A 21,189-nucleotide genomic window follows, 5' to 3' on the forward strand; every position below is an offset into this window, starting at 1 on the left:
AACGTCATCGGGTCTGTAAGCAGAGACTTGGAACCAGGTGTACTCATGGCGCTGCCAAAAAAGCAATCTTTGAAGCGGACCTTGCAGAGAAAACGTCGCGATATGCTGACTGCACACTGTACGGCCGCTCTACAGTCTCCGATGGATACTAATTTCACAATACCAGAAACATTCCAGCGCATGATTTTGCACGACTCTGGACCTGGAAACAATCGTCTGATTCTTCTTGGCAGCAGGGATCTGCTAGACGGTTTGGCCAGAGCGAAATTGTGGCTAGCTGATGGAACGTTCAAGGTTGTACCGTCTTTGTTCTTTCAACTGTACACAGTACATTTTGAACTTGTTCCCGGTCTTATTCCTGCAGCAGTTTACTGCCTCGTTCAAAATAAAACGCGAGCAACGTACGATCGCATCCTTGATGCAATTAAAACAATGATCCCCACTGCTGTACAAGGCACTGAAACTGCGCGTGCAAAACACAGTTGACCGTTATCTGTCAAGCGAGATTTTAGTCTATCTTCGTGCAGTTGCTTACATTTCCCATGCATAACATTGCTGTAAATTGTAAATGTAAAAAAATATTGTAAATGTGTGATTAAATGTCGCGTGATTAAATGTCCTAGTGATTATGTGTCACGTGATTAAATGTCCTAGTGATTATGTGTCGCGTGATAAAATGTCGCGTGATTAAATGTCCTAGTGATTATGTGTCGGTGATTAAGCGTCGCGTGATTAATTGTCGCGTGATTAAGTGTCACCAAACCTCTATTAAAATCTTTGTTTTGCCGCACCAAAAAATAAATCCATTCGTTGGACACCCTGCTAATGGATGTTTGGAGTCTTTGAGACAGATATTTGTTTCAATCTTTGTTTTTACAGAAATAATTAAACGTCTTAGATTTCGTTACATTTTATTCATAATTTTTCACCTAAGCACCGCTGACTTTTATAATATTTAACAGAAACAAATTTGACACAACGATTTGAAATTAAGCAATCGATCCATAACAGTACTTCGGATGAAATTTTGCAGCGATGTCAATATTTTCAGATAAAAATGTGCACTGGAAAGCTTAATCGTTTTATTTGCCTTGGTAATCATTAACACATATCTGTGATTGAGGTTGGCTGCTGGAAAGGTTTCTATCTCAGAAAAGAAATCAGCTCAGTATTCTGGCCGCAACCCACATCTTGGACCTGCAAAACAACGAAACTGTAAAAATATAATCTTACCCAAAATCACCTTGCGTGAAAAAAGATATGAAACAAATTTTTTGAAAGCAGAAAAAATTTTAGTGCCTAAACGTTTTACTATAGTGGCAGTGAAGTAATATCCTTTGACATAAACAGGTTTCTACCTGCGCAACGCCGTCTGATTCTACTACCACGAGGACCGCGCGGTCCGGATTTTAGTCCCCGTCTTAGCCTTTTTAGTACGAGCGGAAATTCCTTGACCTTCGCTGGCGTAGGTGCGGGTTTAGCTTTTAGAACAAGAGCACCCGGGCCACCAGGTTTGTCAGACTTATTAACTTCTCCGGGGCCTCTTGCTCCAGCTGCACCGCCAGCTCCACTTACGTTTCCGGATGAAGGGTCCCAATTCCAGTCAAATATTGGTTGTGCTGAGAAAAGACCGTTAACGTCATCAACGGAAACGTTGTTATTTTCTTCGAACGAATTCTTTATCTTATAACGGGATCCATAAACATCAGCTCTCCTACTCCTGGGTAATACTTCGTCAAGCGAACTGTTCTTTGTGGACGAAACGTTCTGTTGCTGTTCATTAATCAATGTTCCAGCATCCAGTAGAGTTACTTCAGCAGCTGTAGAACTTTCTTCGACGTCGTTTTTTTCAGTTGTGAATACAAATACTTCCACCATTATCGTAGACGTCGTCTGATCTTCGGCACTACCCGAACTTTCCGTAGAGTCTTCGACTTGTTCCGTAGTTGCGTTGCCTCCTTCTGTATGATTGTTGTCAACAGACGTAGCACTGATTGACACAGCACCTACCCTGGCTACTTCTGGATCTTCTGTTTCAACAGGGGTTGACCCACTTTCTGTTTCTTTCTCGTATTCTTTTGTAACCATTGAATTAATTGTTGTGGAGGCGAGATCATCCGTATTAGATTGTCTGATTGTGGGTATTTCCCATTCAAGACCGTGATTTACAGGGTCGGCATCAACATCTTCTTCAGAACTTCCTTCGTATCCGAAACCATCATTTTCTCTCAACTTTAAAAAAAATCTTCTTATCACCCCATCATCTACTTCAGAACCACCATCTTCACCGGAATGTTCTGCATCAACGTTTTCATTGGTTTCGATTATGGCCGCAATACTGTCACCGGTTTCTCCATCAGTAAAAGAGCCTGTCGTGGATTCGAGAAGCTCTTCAAACCCGCTTATCCCGTCTTCGTCTTCTTCATGGACAGCGATTACTAAAGACCGTTCATTTTCCTCGGATTCACCGCTACCAGACGCTGTTGTAAGAATGTCACTCTCTGGATTGGCCGTACTTTCCTCAAACGCTGACTCGGTAAACATTTCAATGGCATCTAAGGGAGCTTGCTCGGTAGTATAAAAGAAATCTGGCCAATCGGTCGTTTCTTGTATCATTGGCGTAAAAAGCGTTGCACTTTGGGCCTCTGTGAAAATAAACGAAACGTAAACCGTAGTCTGATTACTTTTTAAATCACATTTTCCAATTTTTTTATGACCTCAAACAAACAAAATATGGCAGCTTACCACGAAAAACATCCCAGCAGACCAATGTAATTATAAGATACTTTAACATTTTATTAGTTATCTGCAAAACACATTTTCAATTATATATTAATTGACTAAAATCCAGTACCCAATGAAAACCAACAGAGCACTGTTTTGCTGGTCAGTAAATCAAATTTTGATATTTCTGTTTTCTGACTAAATAATAATTGATTAAAATAAATAAAATTGAACACGTGCTAACAAAATATTTCTGTTCTGACAAAAATACTGTCCTATAAAACCTTTTTGCATTGTTCTGCTTTAACGTTAAAATTTTTCAAAGTTTAAAAATAAAAATTTTTCTTTTGACGAAAAACATTTTTTCGTTAGATACAACTCTACCAAGTTCTCAGTGAACCAAAAAAATTATAACCTACTGATCAGTAAACGGATGTCAACGTTTCCTCTGTTCACATGCTAAATACAACTCTCTAGTCTACCCAACGTTTAAAAACCAGCATCTTGTTTATTTTCCTGTTAGTTAAATTTTTATTTGCATGCAAAATTCTTTGCGCTGTTTTTCTCGACAAAGGGTATCCTGTGACGTTATTTGGCTCGAATTTTCAATATGAAGCAGACAAATCTATAGAAAGCATAAGCTATAATTAATTAAAGAGAGAATATGTGGCAGAATGTTTTTGTGTTTTATGTTAAAAATGCTAATTTCAAATGGTAGCCTAAAAGAAGTTTTTACAACACTTGATATTACCTAAGTGTCAATTGTTTTTTGACACATTACTTCGGCATGAAATTACATAAAAAAAAACGGGTCGTGCATGTTATGGAAAATAGGTTTCTCACACATCACTGCGGCAGTTATTTTTTCCTGCCCTAGTTCAACTTCCGTTGTTTGTTGTTCAGCGCCGTATACTTTTGCTTGTGTGTGGGTTTATTATTTTGTGTCCAAATTTTGAGTAAGAACGTGTTTTGAGTGCAAAAAATTTAAATTAGCTTACTTTGTTAAGATGTGCTTTTATTGTATTTTTTTCGGAAACAGACGCTATAGCTATAGCCTATTATGTATTCATTACATCGCAACACATTTATCACAAGCAAGCGCCAAATATCAACGTTTGCCCTAAAATTCAACTCAGAAAATAGATTGGCTGAGTCTAAAATTAGAAGTACAATACAGTTCACTGTACGAACATCATACACAATACACTAATGGAGGCTAATAGTGCAGAGTTTTTCACGTTATAAGACAGAATGCAATATTCTTTTCTGCACCAATTGCCTGGGGTTTACTGTACTTTCAAAATTAGGCACAGGCTACATCAAGATGTTCGTTTAGTTATTAGCATATAACAGACATTAACTTTTTGATTTCTTTTGGAAAAACAGCTAAATTTAGTCTAACAAATAAGGAACAGTAAATATATTTCCGTAACTCATATGATTATTGATGCTAAAATTAACACTAGAGTTAGATCGCTCAATGTACGAACTGTAGCCTACATCAGTGAAGTCGCCTTTGAATAGGCTTACCATACGTCCCGTTTTAGCCGGGACAGTCCCCCTTTTTAACGTCTTGTCCCGGCGTCCCGATCGGTCGGCCAAACGTCCCGGTTTGGCATTCAGTCAGCCAGCATAGGCATACCGCATAGAAGCCATACGCGAACATTAGCATGTTCTTATTATTGTTTTTGCTGCGTAGCGTACCGGTACTTCTTGAAGAAGAATTCGTGATCTTGTTTGTTATTTATTTCATTGTATTCGATAAAAATGTTATTGTTACGTCATTGTTAGAAGATAATTGGTACAGCTTGTTACTTTGGCTAGTGGTTGCATTGTTAGCTTAGTTAGGCCGTTAGGTTAGGAGAATAGACACGCAAAAACTTGATTTTAGCTATTTAGGATTTAATTGAAGTTAAATTTGCATTAAAAGATAGATTTAGGTAATTAGGTTACTACATTGTAACATTCAAGTTAGCCTAGTTAGGTTAAAAAGAACCGGTAAAATGACGCTTTGAACGCACGATTTTTCCGGTGAAATAGAAGCAGCCATCTTTGTATCGTTAACGTCAATTCCTTCCTATTTTTCAAATTGAAACCGATATTTAGAGAATAAGCACTTGAACTTTCGATGACAATATGGTCAATGAAGACAGCTAGGGTGGGTTTAAATGTAGGCCTACGTAATAATTCCGAAAAATGTCAAGTTAAAAAATCACAACTAAGGGGTTTGGGTTGTTTGAAAGCGTCCCGCTTTGAAGCCACAAAATTATGGTAAGCCTACCTTTGAAGCCAATTGTCAAAAAGCATTTGAGATTAGTTGAATACCAATTTCACATACTGGGGATTAGCAAAGCACTTGCACAGGGTAGGTACATTTTAGCAGTGATGAAACGACAATAGCCTACTATATTTTGGTAAAACAACTCAGCATACTCATGGTGTGGGAATCTTCATACGTTCACGTAAGAAAGAAAACAACATTAAAAACCACCATATTACAGCAAAAATGCGTTTCAGCTTCATTTCAGTTGGGAATGACATTTGCAGTAAGCTCCATAATAAAAAAGCACAAAAAACGTAATGCAAAACAGCCAAAAAAAAAACGGTGAACAACAGAACAACAATTAATTTTAAGATATCTATGTTTACCACATGGTCTGTAAGTTAAGATACAGCTTATATGTTAAACGGTTTGAGTAAGTAAAATTTTTAAACAATTAAAGAAAATTCAATTAAAAAATATTACACTACTTGTAAAAATTATATTATTTTTAATATATGCTTTTCGCTGGCGAAAACCTGTTCTTATTACTGCATGTTTTCCATTAAATCGCTGCGTAAAACGTGTCCATTATTTAACATTCCCTTCAATTGGTAAAATCGTTTTTTGCTTCATGTTAGACTTTGAAGGCATGTTGATGGAGAAATTTCTTTCTTCTTGCGTTTATTTAGTTGCAGCAGGAAAAAAATGTTTGAATGCAACCTATCACACAGTGCAGAGTAAATTCAAATTTAAATCTGCATGGTATGTACCGTTGATGAAGTTAGCTTTGGGTATTGTAATTTTTTTTAGGCAGTTGGTAAAACACCAAAACTGTATTTTATTGGTTAGGCTACCGTTTACCGAAAATAAAAACTTCTAGGCTAATTAACTATAATAACAGCAAGATGAAACTAAAAGTTTTGTGTCAGTGTACAATAAAGTGTGAAAAAGTTTTATCTCTGTCACAAAGCTAAACGTAATCCTATATTTGCATTGGTCACAGCAGTTTTTACAAACTTTGTAATAGCAATCATTCTATTTTACGTCGGAAAGTAATTACTATTACACATACACAATGGAAGATGTACAAACAACCTCAGTTCAGGTAACGTATTTAACATAGTTTTATAAATCCATATTATATTTTAAAATATTGTTCCAGATATTCTATTCAGTACATGTCGTTCCAGGTGACGCTAAGTTACACTGGAACAGAGTGGAAAGTATGACAATTTTTGGCAAGAAATTGTGAATGCAGAGACAAAGTTGGGGACACATTAAAAGCTTGAAAGGGCTGAAATTAAAAACTATCTTTCCCAACTATAGGTCTGTTTTATTCGTTTCAGCCCTTTCTGCCTTTTAGTGAAATCCCAAAGTTTTGTCATGATGGCTTCCACTAAAGTCATATTTCTTTGTTGGTATTTTGAATTGGCACTCAAACAATTAAATTTTTCTTGCTTTTATATGATAAATTGTAGTGCACATTGATAACTCTTACACATGTGCTTGCCACATCTTGCACTATGCGCAGTTATATATGTGTGGGCCATTTTTCCACAATGGATTACATGATAAACATATATTTGTTTAAATGTCACATTTCTTATTCAGTTGTTTTTTGTATGGTTGCGGTTTGTAGCAGACACTATAAATTGCAATTAAACAGTGTTTCCCAACAATTTTATCAAATGAATAATTAAAAGCAGCAATTTACAATGATAATATCGAATCTCTTTGTTTCTAGCCTTTTCCAATCTTGTCATTCTCAGCTCTTTCCGATTGCGTGGTTTTCAGCTTTTTTAATTTTGTTGTTTTCAGTCCTGCAACCAGGTCTTTTTAATCCGACCGCTTTAAATTCTTTCTGATCTTACCATTTTTAGCCCTTTTCAATTGGGTAGTTTCTGCCCTTTTTCATACAATAGTCATAAATTTTGGTGTTTTCAGTCCTTTCTGATCTCGTTGTTTTCAGCCCTTCCCATCAACCCTTTTACGTTTGTTGCTATCAGTCCTTAATTAGAAAAATGTTAGGAAACACTGTTTTTTTATTTTAGCCTCCGCAGGCTTTTAGTGAGATCTTTGTTTGTTTTTTTATACTGTGTGTTCGATATTTTTTATTAAAATATACTTGAAATCTTAGCGGACTTTAATCATATTCTTTCACAGGAAGAAAAAATAGAACAAGTAGATCAGGAAGGTATGTTTGTGATGTGTGTTTTGCTTTTTATAAATATATATTCTAATATTTGTTATAATATATATTCTATAAAAAAGAAATAAGTTGATTAAGATATCTTTTTCTTAGATTTTATAGTACTGCTTAATACAACCAATTGCTTGAAATGGAATTTTCCTATAGACCTTTCCCATTATAATATCTCGGTTGATACATGCATCCACCGCGTAAACATCCACTTTCGATTTTCCATGCAGGCCGATTGTTCTTTACTGCGTACAAATAGTAGGTTATTTTTAACGGCAATGTGTAAAATGGCATATTGTGATGAAACAATAGCCGATCCTGGACTGTATCTATGCAAACCGAGTGTGTTAGAACCAGGGCTGAGCAGGCATAAATGTTAAATTGCTCCAGCTCCGGAGCTCTCTTTTATCATAAATGAGCTCCAGCTCCAGAGCTCATTGATACCACTGCTCCGGCTCCATTACGTCAAAAACTGAGGTTTAAGGATAAACGCTCAATTTAGAATATCTAGCTTTTCAAAATAATCACAAACAAAACAACACAATCGATGAACACAAAACATTTATTTCTGCACAAAGAAGTGTTCAAAAACAATTCGTATTAAGGAATAATATTGCCTCTATCAAGTCTTCTTTCAGCGGGCATCTTAAATGTTATGAAATACATCGGAGCCGGAGCTATTTTTCAAACAACTGGCTCCAGCTCCATTTGAATTTCACATGGAGCTCCAGCTTCGATGAAAATGCACTGCTCCGGCTCCATAGCCCTGGTTAGAACTTAGAACAGCAGTCATTGTAGTTAAAGCAGTTAGCTGAAGCAGTACAGTACATTGCGGTATGAAGAAATCAAGATGGTCATTTGAGAAAGACATTCCCACCTCGTTGCACAAGTTTTTCTGTGCTGAATAAATACAGTAAATTCAATTCCTTTTTACCCCCAGAGGGTTGTTTATTGGCATTTTTTCTTTATTGGGTTATTACAATCACCGCTTATTACATCCAAAATCAGCTGTCCTGAGGTGGAAGTATTAAAAAAATTTTGCACAGCTAGCTTTATTACAAACACTCAACAGGATACGGTTGTTCATAGCTTTGGGTAGGTATAAAGTTACTCACTAGTTAGGTTTTCACCATTCTTTTCTGATTTTATTTTCATGTGTCAGCTGCTGATTTGCCACAAGCAAATGGAGATCATCAAGGTAAATAACTGATAAGAGACAGCAAAGTGCTGTCACATTTATTATGATAATATTCCATTCAATCATTTTTAATTTATTTTTTAATTTCTGGTTTCAATTTGTTTCTAGGTTCAAGAACGGAATCCGATAGTGATGACGAGTCAATCCCGGAGCTTGATGAGAATGCAGACCCGATAGTGACCACAGCTGACAGCAACGTTGCTCCTCAGGTCACCACTGTAGGGGGTGAACAGGTGTCCGCCCTCCCTGGAATGGCAGAGGTGATAATGTTATTAACACATGTAGCAGTAGGCTGAAAAAATGGATAACATATGAGTAAACACGCAGTATTGGGCATTTAAAAGTGTTCTTTAACTGGATCAGTATTTTTTCATGAATTATAGCATATTCAGCAAGTCAGTTTTTTTTTGAAAAAATACATTAACAGATTTAAGCTTATTACATCTCAGATATTGATTCTAGTCAAATCTTTTATGTAATTTCCTTGAAAAGTAGTAACACTATTCAAAAAAAGTGACTCTTGACTCTAATTTCAGTGTATTACTCTACTGTGCTTGTTTTCGATAGGTTAAATAACCGTTTTACCAAAGACATAACCCCAACATATAAACAATCTTGGTCCATGTTATTGCTCTATGAGCACCAATATAATTCCAGTTTCACAACGCATTTTCTTTATTATTTTCAAATTTGGTGTTTGTTTGCCATAGTAGTCGCTTGACAGACATTAACTTTTTTGCAATATTCCCAGATGATGAGCGGTGCTGGTGGAGATGCAGCCGCTGGAAAATCAAAACCAAGAAGAGGAGAGAAGAAAGCAAGAAAGGTATTTTTCAAAGTTCATATTTTATCGAAGCTTATCGTGATTCAATGAAGCAATGACATTATTTTTAAAACATGAAGCTGTAATGCTTTGCGTAGATTAAACCATCTTACATCTGTCGTGTAGGCAATGTCAAACTTAGGTTTGAAACAAGTGTTTGGAGTGAACAGAGTGACAATTCGCAAGTCCAAGAACATCCTGTTCGTAATCAACAAACCTGATGTGTATAAGAGCCCATCTTCTGATATCTACATTGTGTTCGGAGAAGCAAAGGTGCAATTGCTTTTGTTTCACTTTCAAGGCATATATGTTTATTTGTTTTAATAATTTTCCATTTACTACGATATGCCATTGTAAATACGACGATTTTACAAAGATTGAAGATCTCTCACAACAAGCACAGCTTGCAGCTGCTGAGAAATTCAAGCCCAAGGCTCCTGCTGCTGCAGAGAGCGCTACGACTGTTCCAACTGTGCGGGAGGAAAGCGAAGAGGAAGAAGAAGATGTGAGTATATAGAACCGATAATGTTAGAACACTTTTCATACAATGAAAAATAAGTGATGAGCTCACTGCGTTCATTCCGCAGAGATTTATCACTGAGTGGTTTGCGATCTCACTACTTCAGCCAGCTCAAACTTATGTGTCAGTTGCCGTAGATCATAGAGTGACATTAAATCGTTTTTTGTGTACAGGTCAGCGACACCGAAGTGGAGGCCAAGGACATTGAGCTGGTAATGCAGCAAGCCAACGTGAGCCGAACGAAAGCTGTTAAAGCCCTCAAAAATAATTCTAATGACATTGTAAATGCAATTATGGTAAGTTTTTTTTCCCATTATGCTATCTTCCACAAATTATGTATTTAATAATTAGCAGTAGTGATATTCATTCATTGTAAATTATATATCGTCGGTTCATTAGATTGACATGTTTGTTGAACCATAATACTTAAAGATTTGTAGAGATTAATTATAGGTGCTTAATTTAAAGCTCTAGGAAATATCTAGCACCCTTCCATGTGCCTGAAAGTTGTTTTTTCGTCCACAGGAATTAACAATGTAGCGATGGCTATTTGTGGCAAATATTGTTCAGACTTTCTTGGAACAGAATGTAAATCAATATGGAAACATGGATGCATGCACTTTTTGTTTGTTTCCATTGTCTCACTTGCAGTTGATATAGAAATTATAGAAACTCTGTTTTAATAAGGGTTGTTCTATTCAGATAATTATCACTTTAAGCTGTGCTCTAAACCCAAAGTCTTACTGAATGTCAAGAATTGTTGTGCTTGCATTGTTGAATATTTAAACAAAGCAGTTGAGTGCATTTTTGAAAACTAATAAAAGAACCATGTTTAAACTTGTTGCCAAAGATTTCACAAACTCTACTTTCTAAAAAATGTATATACATACAATAAATCTTGAAGTAAAAAAGGCAGCAACTAACATATGCAAATAAGACTTCAACTAACATAGGTCACTTATCTCCAAAGTGTATGATTTTCTCATCGGGTAGCAACAGCCAGCGCTAGGATTTTAGTTCTTAATGATACAACATTAATTAAAGATCCTGAGCATTTACTGAGATTCAGTATTTATAACAACCGTTTTCTAGCAAAAGTTTAAAAAAACAGTAAGGTTACAGAAAAAAAAACTTCCCAGCAGGTATACTTGCATTACATTATTTTACAGTATTTTAATAATTATCAAATATGACTGGAAAGCACCGAACAATCATTTTCTTTAATTTCATCACTGCTGTGGATGCCAACTTCAACGATGGCATTATCCTCATGGTTCATAATGTGTCGATTTAACTGCTCAACACAGTCAAATTTCTCCTCACACAATATGCAATTAACTTCTGCTGACCCTTGGATTCTAACAGAATGTTCTTGAATATGAAGCAGAAATTCTTGCATCGAACCACAGGTTTTATCACATTGTCTGCAATGGTATGTTGTGCTGTCAGCGACACCATTAGCGTAGTTTCTTGCCATGAACTTTTGGGGTTTCTTGTTTGTTGAAAGAGGAACATAATTCTGAACATCATCATGCGAAGTTGGTATCAATGTATCTTCTACTCTATTCTCTTTCATGTCTGGATTATTGTGGCAGTTGTACTGATGTCTCACTTTTCCTGAATAATGAACAAACTCAGTAGCGCAGAAATTACACTTGTAATAGCCTTCTGGGTGTTCAATTTGTAAATGCTGCTCCATTTCGGACTGCAATGGACTGGAGATGTCGCAAAATTTGCAGAAGTAGTTTTGGATTAGCATTTGATTTTCGGCATGAATTGACAAATGTTCAGCAACATCTCGAGTTGTTCCACACATTTTCCAACAAACTGGACATGTTTCTCCCTCGCCTACATAACAATATAAAAACGGTACCGTAATTTAATAACTGAATATGCATACAGCTAATTTAATTGCCAAAAATCTTTTAACCATTGAAGAATAAAAATAAATACCTGTAGGGTAGTCAGATGGCTCTTGAACAGAATATCCATTTGTAAAACACTGCCAATCCACATTACTACTTTCATCATTTATGCTCACATCTTGTTGATTATCATTTGGTTTGGGATTCTTCGGTTTACGACCACGATTATCAAATTTCCTTACCAACATCGACGCTTTCTTTTGATCGTTAGGATCAATCTCTTCTATACTTTCGATTTCCTGCAGAGTAACTCGTACAACTACTTTGCATGGATCTTCTGCAGCAGGAAAACATTCGTGATATTTCATGTCATTTGCTGCTACAAAGTTAGCAGCGCACATAATGCACACATAAGGTTTTGTGATAGCATGCTTCTTCAGATGTCGATACAATCCCTCATCACTGTGTGATATATTTCCGCAATATGGACAGATCAAGTTTGATCTATGGACAGCGTCAAAATGCTTCTTCAACTGAGCTTTAAAAGCAAATTCCATGTCACACATAGGGCATATTATTGTCTTTCTATCTTCCGAATGAAAACGAACTATGTGTCGGTGCAAGCTTGTTGTAGTGTTAAATCCAAGTCCACATGCGTAGCAGTAACATGCTTTTTCACCGGTATGCAATCGATAATGAACTTTCAGGTGATCTTTTCGCGAAAACCTTCTCTCACAGACATCACATTGAAAGGGCTTAACTTTCATATGACTGTAGCTATGACGAAGAAGTTTGAACTTATTCCCAAAAGTTTTGCTACAAATGTTACAAGTGTGCTCGGTAGAAGGCACCGGCTGATTCGGGGATGATGGGGAAACTGATGACGCAGGTCGGGTCTTGAGTCGGGGTCTTCCTCTCCCCCTTGATGATGGCATGGCGACAAGGTACCTTGCTTTTTTATGAGACACCGCATGTCTGCTCAAGTGAGCCTTTTTATTGAAAGTTCTATTGCATACTTTACAAATAAACCTTTTTTTATCCATTTTGGAAGGGACGATATTCTTTAAGCACTTAAATACAGAAACCTTAAAAGTGCAACCTTCAACGATAAAAAAATACGGATTGAGTACAATATTATATGGAGATTGCGTGTAGATTAAAGCGTTTGTCATTTTAAGGAAATAAAATCCAGTGTAACAACAATCAAAAACATAAAAAAGTACTTTATGTACAATAAAAAATCCTAGCACAGTTAGCAAACTATCCAATCTGGTCGGTATATATCTTGATACAAGTTCATACATCCTTACTATTTTATATATCGTGAAATCCAGTTAATAAGTATATATTGCACTTTGGAAGCATATTTTGTTTTGTTAGTGCACTAACCACAGTAGGCTAGAAAATTTGGCAAAACAGTGTTTATGTATCAGACGCATGCTTTTGCTTATTTGACTGAATAACATGAATTAACAACCAAGCTTGCCTTTTGACTTTATGTTGGGGCATGACATGAGTGAACGTGCGATAGCTGCACACGTTACACCACCACCAGACAAGAGCAGCATTTTAAATGAATGTATGTACTGATGGCCTGCATTACTGCAATCTGCGGTCTGATAGCAAAATTAAAAACGAATAAAGTTTTTTACACGAATTACAAAAGTTTGGTTTCAATGACTGATTAAATTAAAGCTTTAAAAGTTATCTTAAAAATGTATTCATGTGCATGGTTTGTAAATAGGCCTAAGGCTAAGAGTTTAAGTTCATTTTTGGTGAAACTAAGTCATGAAAGGTAAAAATCAGTGGTGGGATCCAAATATTTTAACATCCGGTGCTCTCACTAGCAGCATGCCATATTGACCCGGGGCCGATATACACATAAGCCTATACATACGCTTGTTAACAACCTGTTCGCGGAAGTCATTAAAACCAAGAACCGGTTTGCACAAACCGGCTGAATCCCACCACTGGTAAAAGTATAGGTATGTACAAATGAAATACTTGTAGATTAATTTGTAGTTATGAAATAACCGACTTATATACATGCATATGTTCAAATTGTCCACCGGTATTGCCTATGCAATCTCAAGTTGAAAATTGGCAATTTTTCAAATTAGCAGACTAATACAGTGATAACAGACTCTTTCCGAGTTATGGCAGCCATCTTGTTTCTAACGACAAGATTTTCTCAATCGCCTAGCTTACATAACAACAGAAATTGTCAACCCACTTTGAATTCTTTTTAAAAATCAATTAATCATTTCATTTTTCGTCAACAGTGCAGTGGAGGTGAAAAATCAAGCCAGTTTTTAAATCAAATCTGTTGTTTCTAACACGAACCAAATTGCAAGAGTTCTGGATATCGGACTGTAACGATTTCGCTCAGGTGGGTACCGGTAGGTAGCAATCCTTGAGCAGTTAAGGGTAGCAAATGAATTTCTTTACAAGAAAAGCAAAATATACTGAAAATAGTTGTCTAGCGCAGAAGTGCACAACCGCGTGATGCATGTATACACTAGCCTACACCCTTGCAATCGAAATTGTGACGTCATTTGGTTGAATGGTTGCTAAAATTAGTGTTTAATTTTCAGCAATTTGAATCTTGCGCACTGGTTTTGTGCTCAAAAAAACTTCAGCCAATTTTTGAAAGAAGTTAGTCACTTGTTGGCGCAACGTGACGTAAATTACGTTTTACGGCAATTGGATATACTCTCAAAGAGTTTGAAAAGAGAAATGATTCTACATTTAAGATATGCGTTTTTTAAGAGTAAAGCCTTTTGCACTAAACATATTTCCAAATTCCGTTATCCACTACAAATGAAAATTTCAAAGATGCTTTCAACAGTCTCAAAAATAATATTTCAAGTGTTTGTAAACAATAATTGACATGAGTCATGAGGATATAACATGTTTGTGTCTTTTGGGAAACGCATGAAATACTATTACCGGTACAGAAATTTCTAAATTACAATATTCTAAGTAGAAAAATAAAAAATTACAATTCTTAGTCAACAAATTAGCCAACGAGATAAACTTAAACAAGAATATAATAAATTGCATAATTTCAAACACACACTATACAAACCGCTGTTAGTTATTTTTGCTTAATAAACACGCCTCTTTCTACTTGGTGTGCTGATTGCAACATTATGATAAAGCAAGCAACATTGATTTATTTTTTTTTGGATAATTCTGTTTTGATTGATGCCAATTTGGCCTATAATCTAAATTGAATTTCATAACGCCCAGTATATTTGCTATTTATTCACATTAATCTAGTTAACTATTTTTTTTTTGTTCAAAAATGTTGTGGTTCTTCCTCGTTGTTTGAAAATTTTTAGTTTGTAATTTTCATGTTATCAATTTTCTTGTTTCAAATTTTACTAATTTGGTGAAGTCTGCATAGAAATTTTATAGCGCCCCGCTTATTCTGCTTAATTTTAAAAATATTTATCATATGGTTATAAACAAGCCAAAAAATATGAAAGCAAAACAAAACTGTACATATCTTAGTTTCCATTGACTTGCTAGCCAAAAACACCTTGCGTAAAATCAAAATTTTCGCTGACTTTTCTTTAAACTTCGCTTTTCTCTCATCCAATTTATTACTGTATTTCACCGTGTCACATGTACACAGGACCAAATCCCCAAGAGTTCTACTGGCTAAACTTGTTAAAATTTGAAAAAGAATAAAGTTATGTCTCTGTACAACTTTAAGAAGATCACAGTTGTGCCAACATCAAAAGTAGGTTAATTAAATCACATAGTTTTGGTTTTAGTAAGTTATCAATGTGTCGTATTTACCTAAGCTTACTGAATAGGTTATTATCACCAATATAATACTGGCCGAACCACTATTACCAGATTTTACTGGAAAAATTTTGCATCCAAGGCTATTTTTCTAAGTTTCGTGTTAACTTAGCTTAAACATTCTCCTAACCGCCCATCTTTAGCATCACGCTGCGTGACCTACGTACGGTGAAATAGTTACTTCGTATAATATTTGTATTTCATGTTTGAATGTATTGCCCATTGGTTATGTAAGGTTTTACCCCTGGTTATATTCCAGACTGCAGAGTTTGGCATAGGTACTTTGGTGCACTCAATTTTCAATTGTTTTAAATATTGATTAAGTCAAGCTGTGTAACATTAACATTTCGGGTCTAGTGCACAACCACAGGATGCCTTTGTATGCTAGACCACATCTACTCCAATTGTGACGTCGTCTGGTTGTGCACTTTCATACTAAAACCGATATTTCTGTGTGGTCCTATGTTTGCGCTTCCATTGCGTCTGAACATTGTTTTGCTCCGCACTTCTCATTTTTGGTTGTTTGGTGCACCCAAGATCTTGCTAAAAATGACCATGTTCTGCAGTCCAGGTTATACTTACAGTGATATATTTTTTGTTTGCCACTTTTAACTGTTGTTAAGTTTTGCAGTGCACTTTTCATGCGGATATTGATGTAATTTTGTAGTTATTTGAATGATTATGTAGTTGACTTTCCACAATTCTTTAGTTACTGATATTTCAATATTCCAGTATTTAAAACTATTTTTCAACTTTTATTAATTTTCTTAAATTACTGTTGGTGATAGCCGGATAGATGATGGTTCTTGTTCGTTGACCGTTTTCTGCTAATATGAATAATATTTTTTGGAGAAATATAATAGTTTGTAAGTAAACCAGATTTTAAACCTAGCAACCTTGTCATACACTGGTCTTTTGCAGGAGTTCATTGACATCACATTATCGAAGACACAACGAAAAACACCTACCGTTGTTCATAAAAATTATCACATAAGCCGAATTCGTTCATTTTACAATCGTAAAGTGAAGTTTACCCAACAAAACTATCATGACAGATTGTCCACCATACTTACAGAATTTCCTAAACTCGAGGTGACCATGCTTTTACTGAAGACTAGCTTACTTATGTGATCTCTAAATGCTCAAACGTGTATACAATAGGGCTATTGCATGCTTTACATTTACCATTGTTTTATGGTTTATTGTATTTTTTTCAGGATGTTCACCCCTTTTATGCTGATTTGATGAATGTTTTATATGACAAAGACCATTACAAACTCGCTCTTGGTCAAATAAACACTGCCAAGCATTTAATTGACAAGTTTGTACAAATTTTTTTGATTTGCAACTGTTTCAGTTTTGACACATTGCGTGGTTAAGTAGTGCAAGTCTAATAGTTTGAAGCCTCTCATTCGATGAGACAAGCACATTATAAGTGAGTTTGCCAGTATTCCGAAAACTTGTGAAAAGTAACTTTATGGATTTCAATGTAGTGTTGGTCGTGACTACACTCGTTTAATGAAATATGGAGATTCTCTCTATCGATGCAAAATGCTAAAGCGTGCTGCTCTCGGAAGGATGTGCACAATTATGAAACGTCAAAAACAAACTTTAGAATATTTAGAAGAAGTAAGTTTTAACCCTTAATATATAATTGTTATGATCATCATTTGTGTAACTAGTTTTGGTTGCCAATTCTGCTTTACCCTTAAAACAATAGCTAATTATAAAATCTTATTCTTATTTTAGGTGCGGCAGCATATGTCAAGGCTTCCTAGTATTGACCCAAACACCAGAACATTGCTTATAAGTGGTTTTCCCAACGTTGGAAAGTCAAGTTTTATAAACAAAGTAAGCTGGTAAAGACGATGTTCATCATCCATTAATTGTATTTTAACATAACCGGTATGCATAAATGCCTTTCTAATGCCATACTATTTTATAGCTCACTCGTGCTGAAGTCGAAGTCCAACCATACGCCTTTACAACCAAGTCCCTCTTTGTTGGCCACATGGACTACAGATATCTTAGATGGCAGGTACAAATTTAACAATAAAACTTTTTTGTGTATGCACGATGACCCGACTGTACATGGACATTACTAGTGGTTTTTAAAAGATATTTATCTTTTCATTTAGGTGATAAATGTTTTTTATTTTTATAAGTGGATTTGATCTGTAGAACAACAGCATGCTATATACATGAAATTATGGGTGTTGCTGTTTTTGTTAGGTAATAGACACCCCTGGAATATTGGACCATCCTTTGGAAGATCGAAATACAATTGAAATGCTTTCAATAACTGCTTTAGCTCATTTACGTGCTGCCGTTGTTTATGTCATGGATGTATCCGAACAATGTGGTGAATCAATGGAATCCCAAATCAGTTTATTCAACAACATAAAACCATTATTTCTGAATAAAGTATGTTGGCGTGTTATAATTATATTCATTCGTATTTCATATCTGTATTTTACATCTTTCTGGCATAGTCTAATTTTTTATCCTTACTTTCTTCAGCCTTTATTTATAATGGCTAATAAAACGGATATCGTGAGTAAGGAGGAACTTTCTGAAGAAAATCGTAAAATTTTTGAAAACTTTGAAAATGAAGGAATTTCTGTCTTTTGGACAAGCACTGGTTGGTTGCAGACTTAAAAAATGTCTTTTCCACATAGATAAGAAATTTTCAAATGGTCACTAAATCTTTCATATTTTTAAAGTCACAGGCGAAGGAATAATGGAACTGAGGCAAGCAGCTTGTGATAAGTTGCTTCTGGATCGAGTTGAGGCTAAAATGCGTGGTAAAAAAGTTACCGGCGTTTTAAATCGGCTTCGGGTTGCTACCCCAATACAAAGAGATGAGAAGGTGAAATTTAACTCACATTAGTCAAAAGCTTGATCGTTTATGATGTTTATGTCTGAACACTATTATGGAACTACAGTGACACTTAAACATTTTTTAAGCAATCACTTAATTTCTCGAAATGCTGAACACTATTTGGTTATGACTTAGGAGATAAGGTTAGGCTGTGTGTGGTAATTGCTAATGAAAACGTATTTTACTATTTTTTTTGTCATTGAAATTATAGGTTCGTCCACCATGCATTCCAGAAGCTGTTTTGAAAAAACGTGCTGCCATGGCAACAACTGCTAACGCATCCTTGTCTGATATTGGCTCCATGACCATGGAGACAGATGAACGAAAAAAAACTGAGCGTGAACTTGAACTTGAGATGGATGATGAATATGTTCTGGATCTTCAGAGTAAGCTCTAATATATGTTATGATATAATAATTGTATGAAACTTTCTGTAGTTAACAAACCGAATCACGTTTACTGTTAATTACCAAACTGCAAACATTTAATTACCAAATCACGTTTACAAAAGTGTAGTTAATAAAATTGATATGTTTAGAGTAACATTTAAAAGCTTGAAGTGAGAGATTAAGATGCTGCTCTTGCGCAAATTGCAATTCAATATTTTCAGAATGGTGGGATTTGAAGAATCCTGATGAAAAGCACGACACTCTTCCGGAAGTATGGGAAGGGCATAACATCTCGGATTATATTGATCCTGGAATATTCAAACGTTTGGAAGACCTTGAGAAGGAGGAAGGCTTACGTGAAGAAGCCGGATACTATGAGGATGAGGTAAAGTGATGTCATTTAGAGTTAAATAAGGTTTTAGTATGATGTAATAATCCGATGTTCTGTATTTTTAAGCGTGAATCAGATGATGAGGAAATGAAAGAAATTCGACAAATGGCTGCGAAGATCAGAGAAAAGAAAGCACTTCGGCTTCAAGAAAGTCATTTAAGGAGAAAAGTAATAGAATTTCTGGAACATGGTTGTGTTACATATAACACTGCATTTTTACATGCTTCATGTTTTATAATAGTTTATTTGGCGCAGCGTGTAGCATACGAAAAATATTGAGGGTAGTGTTGTTATATGTCTGTGTTTTCTTTCTAACGTTATTGTCTGTATTTGTTCAGGTCAAAAAGCCAAAGCTGCCTGGTATTGTGGCAAATAAGAAGAAAACTCCCGGAGAAATGGTCGATAAACTTGGTGAATTGGGCATCGATTTATCGGAGCAAAGACAGGTAAATGATTTGCTTCCTTGTACACACTAATTTATATTTTATGGTTTTAACCAAATTTGTTTTCAAGCAGGCGCACTTCCGGTCACGTAGTAAGACGCGACAAATTCTCGGCAAGCGAAAGCGTTCAATGTCCATGGACGTAGGAGAATCTCGATCACGTGTGCGGAGTCAGTCGCGAAGCCGAAACGAGAGCGGAGTTCGCGATGTGGCTGTGAGTAGCATTAAGATTTCTCAGACATCTTGTAATTCCACTTCTGGTGATAGTGATAGGATAGTGTTGGTGTTGCACAACTTTTCAATTTTAGCTGATGCTTGCGTGTTTTATCAGAATGTTGAACTCATAATTATTCTTTGTTGGCTTATTATTGTCCCCACATAAGCCAGCACTTCTCGGTTATGATTTAATTGTGTAATTTTTAGATGCAACAAAAGGCTCGAAAACTGGAGAAAATCTCGCAGCGAAAGATGATTCGTTTCGGCAAGGCGGGAGAATCAGACCGTCATATTCCAACCGAACGGCCAAAACATTTGAATACAGGAAAGCGCGGAGTAGGGAAAACGCAGCGCCGCTAGTCTTACGTTGTGTGGTGCAATCGATTTTCAAACTTTCTGCTGCGTTTTGCTTCTCATTTTATGTTTTGTAACATATTCGTTTGAAGTACAATGCCAGCGGGGAAAAAGTTGTTACATTTGTCAATGTTTTAAGGCGAGGTAGCAAGGGTTGCCACTCATTTTTTCTTATGGTAGAGTAGGCAAAAACAATAGCTCCCTAGTTTTGGAAATAGGGACCCAACCAACCCAGACGCGTAGGTGTGCTTCGTCTATTAAAATTCGACGTTGGCCACCTACGTCCATTGGGGCAGTGAAGTGAAGGCCCGAACAGTTTCTTGTAAAATAAAAGGTTTTTAATGAATATGAGTGTAACTACATTGAGATTTTGTATTACTTGCAAAGTTTTCGTCTTTACGGAGCAATTGTCGTTGGATTGTCACCGGACATAAATCATCTTTTCCATCAAAAATCTTTCCCACAAATAGTAAGTATAAGAAAATTAACCTACACAGGAAGATTAAGTTGTTAAATTTTGAATACCCGCAGGGCACATAGATAAAGTAGAGCAGAGTTCACAAACACAAAATAACCGTGACGTCAAGTCAGTTTTCGACCCACTAACGCCACAAAGTAAGCTGACGACTCAGAAGTCTAAAAAACTCGTACTAAACATTTGGCATCGTCCTTATCTAGTGCTTGCCGGTTGTTACAATGAATATTTTTTCTACGGTATGGTTATCTAAACTAGCATATTGAGAATGGTTGTGATATCTTCGAAAACGTTGGACAAATAAAATGTTTTCTGCTGTTTTGGCTCTTGTTTTTGTTCCACGTATGTGTCGCAACTCGAAACACATTGCTCCTTGAGTTTGTTTTGCATTGGGTATCTGAATGGTACAACACCAAATGAAAGTGTGAACTTCAACATTTCGTAAATCAAAAACTTAAAACGACCTTCTCGGTAACACAAGCACATGACACTGGGGATTAATCAAATCGAATGCAAGAACACGAAAGGTCACACAAACGGAAGCGAACACTAATGGCCTAAATCTAACTTTATCAATTATCATCATCAATCAGTCATTTTATTTTTCGTCAAAAGTGATCCAAAACATTTGAGG

At 35.9% G+C, this 21,189-nt stretch overlaps 4 protein-coding genes across 4 annotated transcripts; 2 read left to right on the forward strand and 2 right to left on the reverse strand.

Moving 5' to 3' along the window:
- Window positions 1-964: 964 nt before the first annotated feature.
- LOC143465526 (uncharacterized) lies at window positions 965-2,802 on the reverse strand. Its single transcript, XM_076963864.1, has 3 exons — window positions 2,746-2,802; window positions 1,359-2,645; window positions 965-1,197 (listed from the first exon to the last, which is right to left on the reverse strand). The coding sequence occupies exons 1-3, from the start codon at window positions 2,792-2,794 to the stop codon at window positions 1,166-1,168; spliced, it is 1,368 nt and encodes a 455-aa protein (XP_076819979.1). The 5' UTR covers window positions 2,795-2,802; the 3' UTR covers window positions 965-1,165.
- Window positions 2,803-5,964: 3,162 nt separating this feature from the next.
- LOC143465176 (nascent polypeptide-associated complex subunit alpha-like) lies at window positions 5,965-10,565 on the forward strand. Its single transcript, XM_076963357.1, has 9 exons — window positions 5,965-6,092; window positions 7,151-7,181; window positions 8,350-8,385; window positions 8,494-8,645; window positions 9,137-9,211; window positions 9,335-9,481; window positions 9,585-9,713; window positions 9,902-10,024; window positions 10,254-10,565. Exons 1-9 carry the CDS (start codon window positions 6,063-6,065, stop codon window positions 10,266-10,268), a joined length of 738 nt encoding a protein of 245 aa, XP_076819472.1. The 5' UTR covers window positions 5,965-6,062; the 3' UTR covers window positions 10,269-10,565.
- A 26-nt stretch (window positions 10,566-10,591) lies between these two features.
- On the reverse strand, window positions 10,592-12,669 carry LOC143465175 (uncharacterized). The gene is made up of 2 exons (XM_076963356.1): window positions 11,682-12,669; window positions 10,592-11,576 (listed from the first exon to the last, which is right to left on the reverse strand). Exons 1-2 carry the CDS (start codon window positions 12,634-12,636, stop codon window positions 10,912-10,914), a joined length of 1,620 nt encoding a protein of 539 aa, XP_076819471.1. The 5' UTR covers window positions 12,637-12,669; the 3' UTR covers window positions 10,592-10,911.
- A 2,522-nt stretch (window positions 12,670-15,191) lies between these two features.
- On the forward strand, window positions 15,192-20,193 carry LOC143465838 (GTP-binding protein 4-like). Its single transcript, XM_076964336.1, has 15 exons — window positions 15,192-15,341; window positions 16,328-16,498; window positions 16,624-16,727; window positions 16,900-17,035; window positions 17,156-17,257; window positions 17,352-17,444; window positions 17,639-17,830; window positions 17,927-18,047; window positions 18,130-18,275; window positions 18,499-18,673; window positions 18,898-19,061; window positions 19,134-19,235; window positions 19,406-19,513; window positions 19,584-19,724; window positions 19,934-20,193. Exons 1-15 carry the CDS (start codon window positions 15,294-15,296, stop codon window positions 20,084-20,086), a joined length of 1,956 nt encoding a protein of 651 aa, XP_076820451.1. The 5' UTR covers window positions 15,192-15,293; the 3' UTR covers window positions 20,087-20,193.
- Window positions 20,194-21,189: the final 996 nt, after the last annotated feature.

The sequence above is a fragment of the Clavelina lepadiformis genome, chromosome 7 (assembly GCF_947623445.1).
Source record: "Clavelina lepadiformis chromosome 7, kaClaLepa1.1, whole genome shotgun sequence".
In the NCBI taxonomy this organism is placed as follows: Eukaryota; Metazoa; Chordata; class Ascidiacea; order Aplousobranchia; family Clavelinidae; genus Clavelina; species Clavelina lepadiformis.

What these genes read in the sequence shown, in the direction of transcription:
- LOC143465176 (XM_076963357.1), top strand. Translation starts at nt 6,063, where the DNA reads ATGGAAGATGTACAAACAACCTCAGTTCAG. An exon ending in TACAAACAACCTCAGTTCAG is followed by an intron (nt 6,093 to 7,150) that starts GTAACGTATTTA and finishes ATTCTTTCACAG; the next exon opens with GAAGAAAAAATAGAACAAGT. An exon ending in TTGTGTTCGGAGAAGCAAAG is followed by an intron (nt 9,482 to 9,584) that starts GTGCAATTGCTT and finishes GATTTTACAAAG; the next exon opens with ATTGAAGATCTCTCACAACA.
- LOC143465838 (XM_076964336.1), top strand. Translation starts at nt 15,294, where the DNA reads ATGTCTCTGTACAACTTTAAGAAGATCACAGTTGTGCCAACATCAAAA. An exon ending in CAGAATTTCCTAAACTCGAG is followed by an intron (nt 16,499 to 16,623) that starts GTGACCATGCTT and finishes TATTTTTTTCAG; the next exon opens with GATGTTCACCCCTTTTATGC. An exon ending in CAATACAAAGAGATGAGAAG is followed by an intron (nt 18,276 to 18,498) that starts GTGAAATTTAAC and finishes TTGAAATTATAG; the next exon opens with GTTCGTCCACCATGCATTCC.
- LOC143465526 (XM_076963864.1), bottom strand. Translation starts at nt 2,794, where the DNA reads ATGTTAAAGTATCTTATAATTACATTGGTCTGCTGGGATGTTTTTCGT. An exon ending in CTGCTGGGATGTTTTTCGTG is followed by an intron (nt 2,646 to 2,745) that starts GTAAGCTGCCAT and finishes TTATTTTCACAG; the next exon opens with AGGCCCAAAGTGCAACGCTT. An exon ending in AATCAGACGGCGTTGCGCAG is followed by an intron (nt 1,198 to 1,358) that starts GTAGAAACCTGT and finishes GTTGTTTTGCAG; the next exon opens with GTCCAAGATGTGGGTTGCGG.
- LOC143465175 (XM_076963356.1), bottom strand. Translation starts at nt 12,636, where the DNA reads ATGGATAAAAAAAGGTTTATTTGTAAAGTATGCAATAGAACTTTCAAT. An exon ending in GCCATCTGACTACCCTACAG is followed by an intron (nt 11,577 to 11,681) that starts GTATTTATTTTT and finishes ATTGTTATGTAG; the next exon opens with GCGAGGGAGAAACATGTCCA.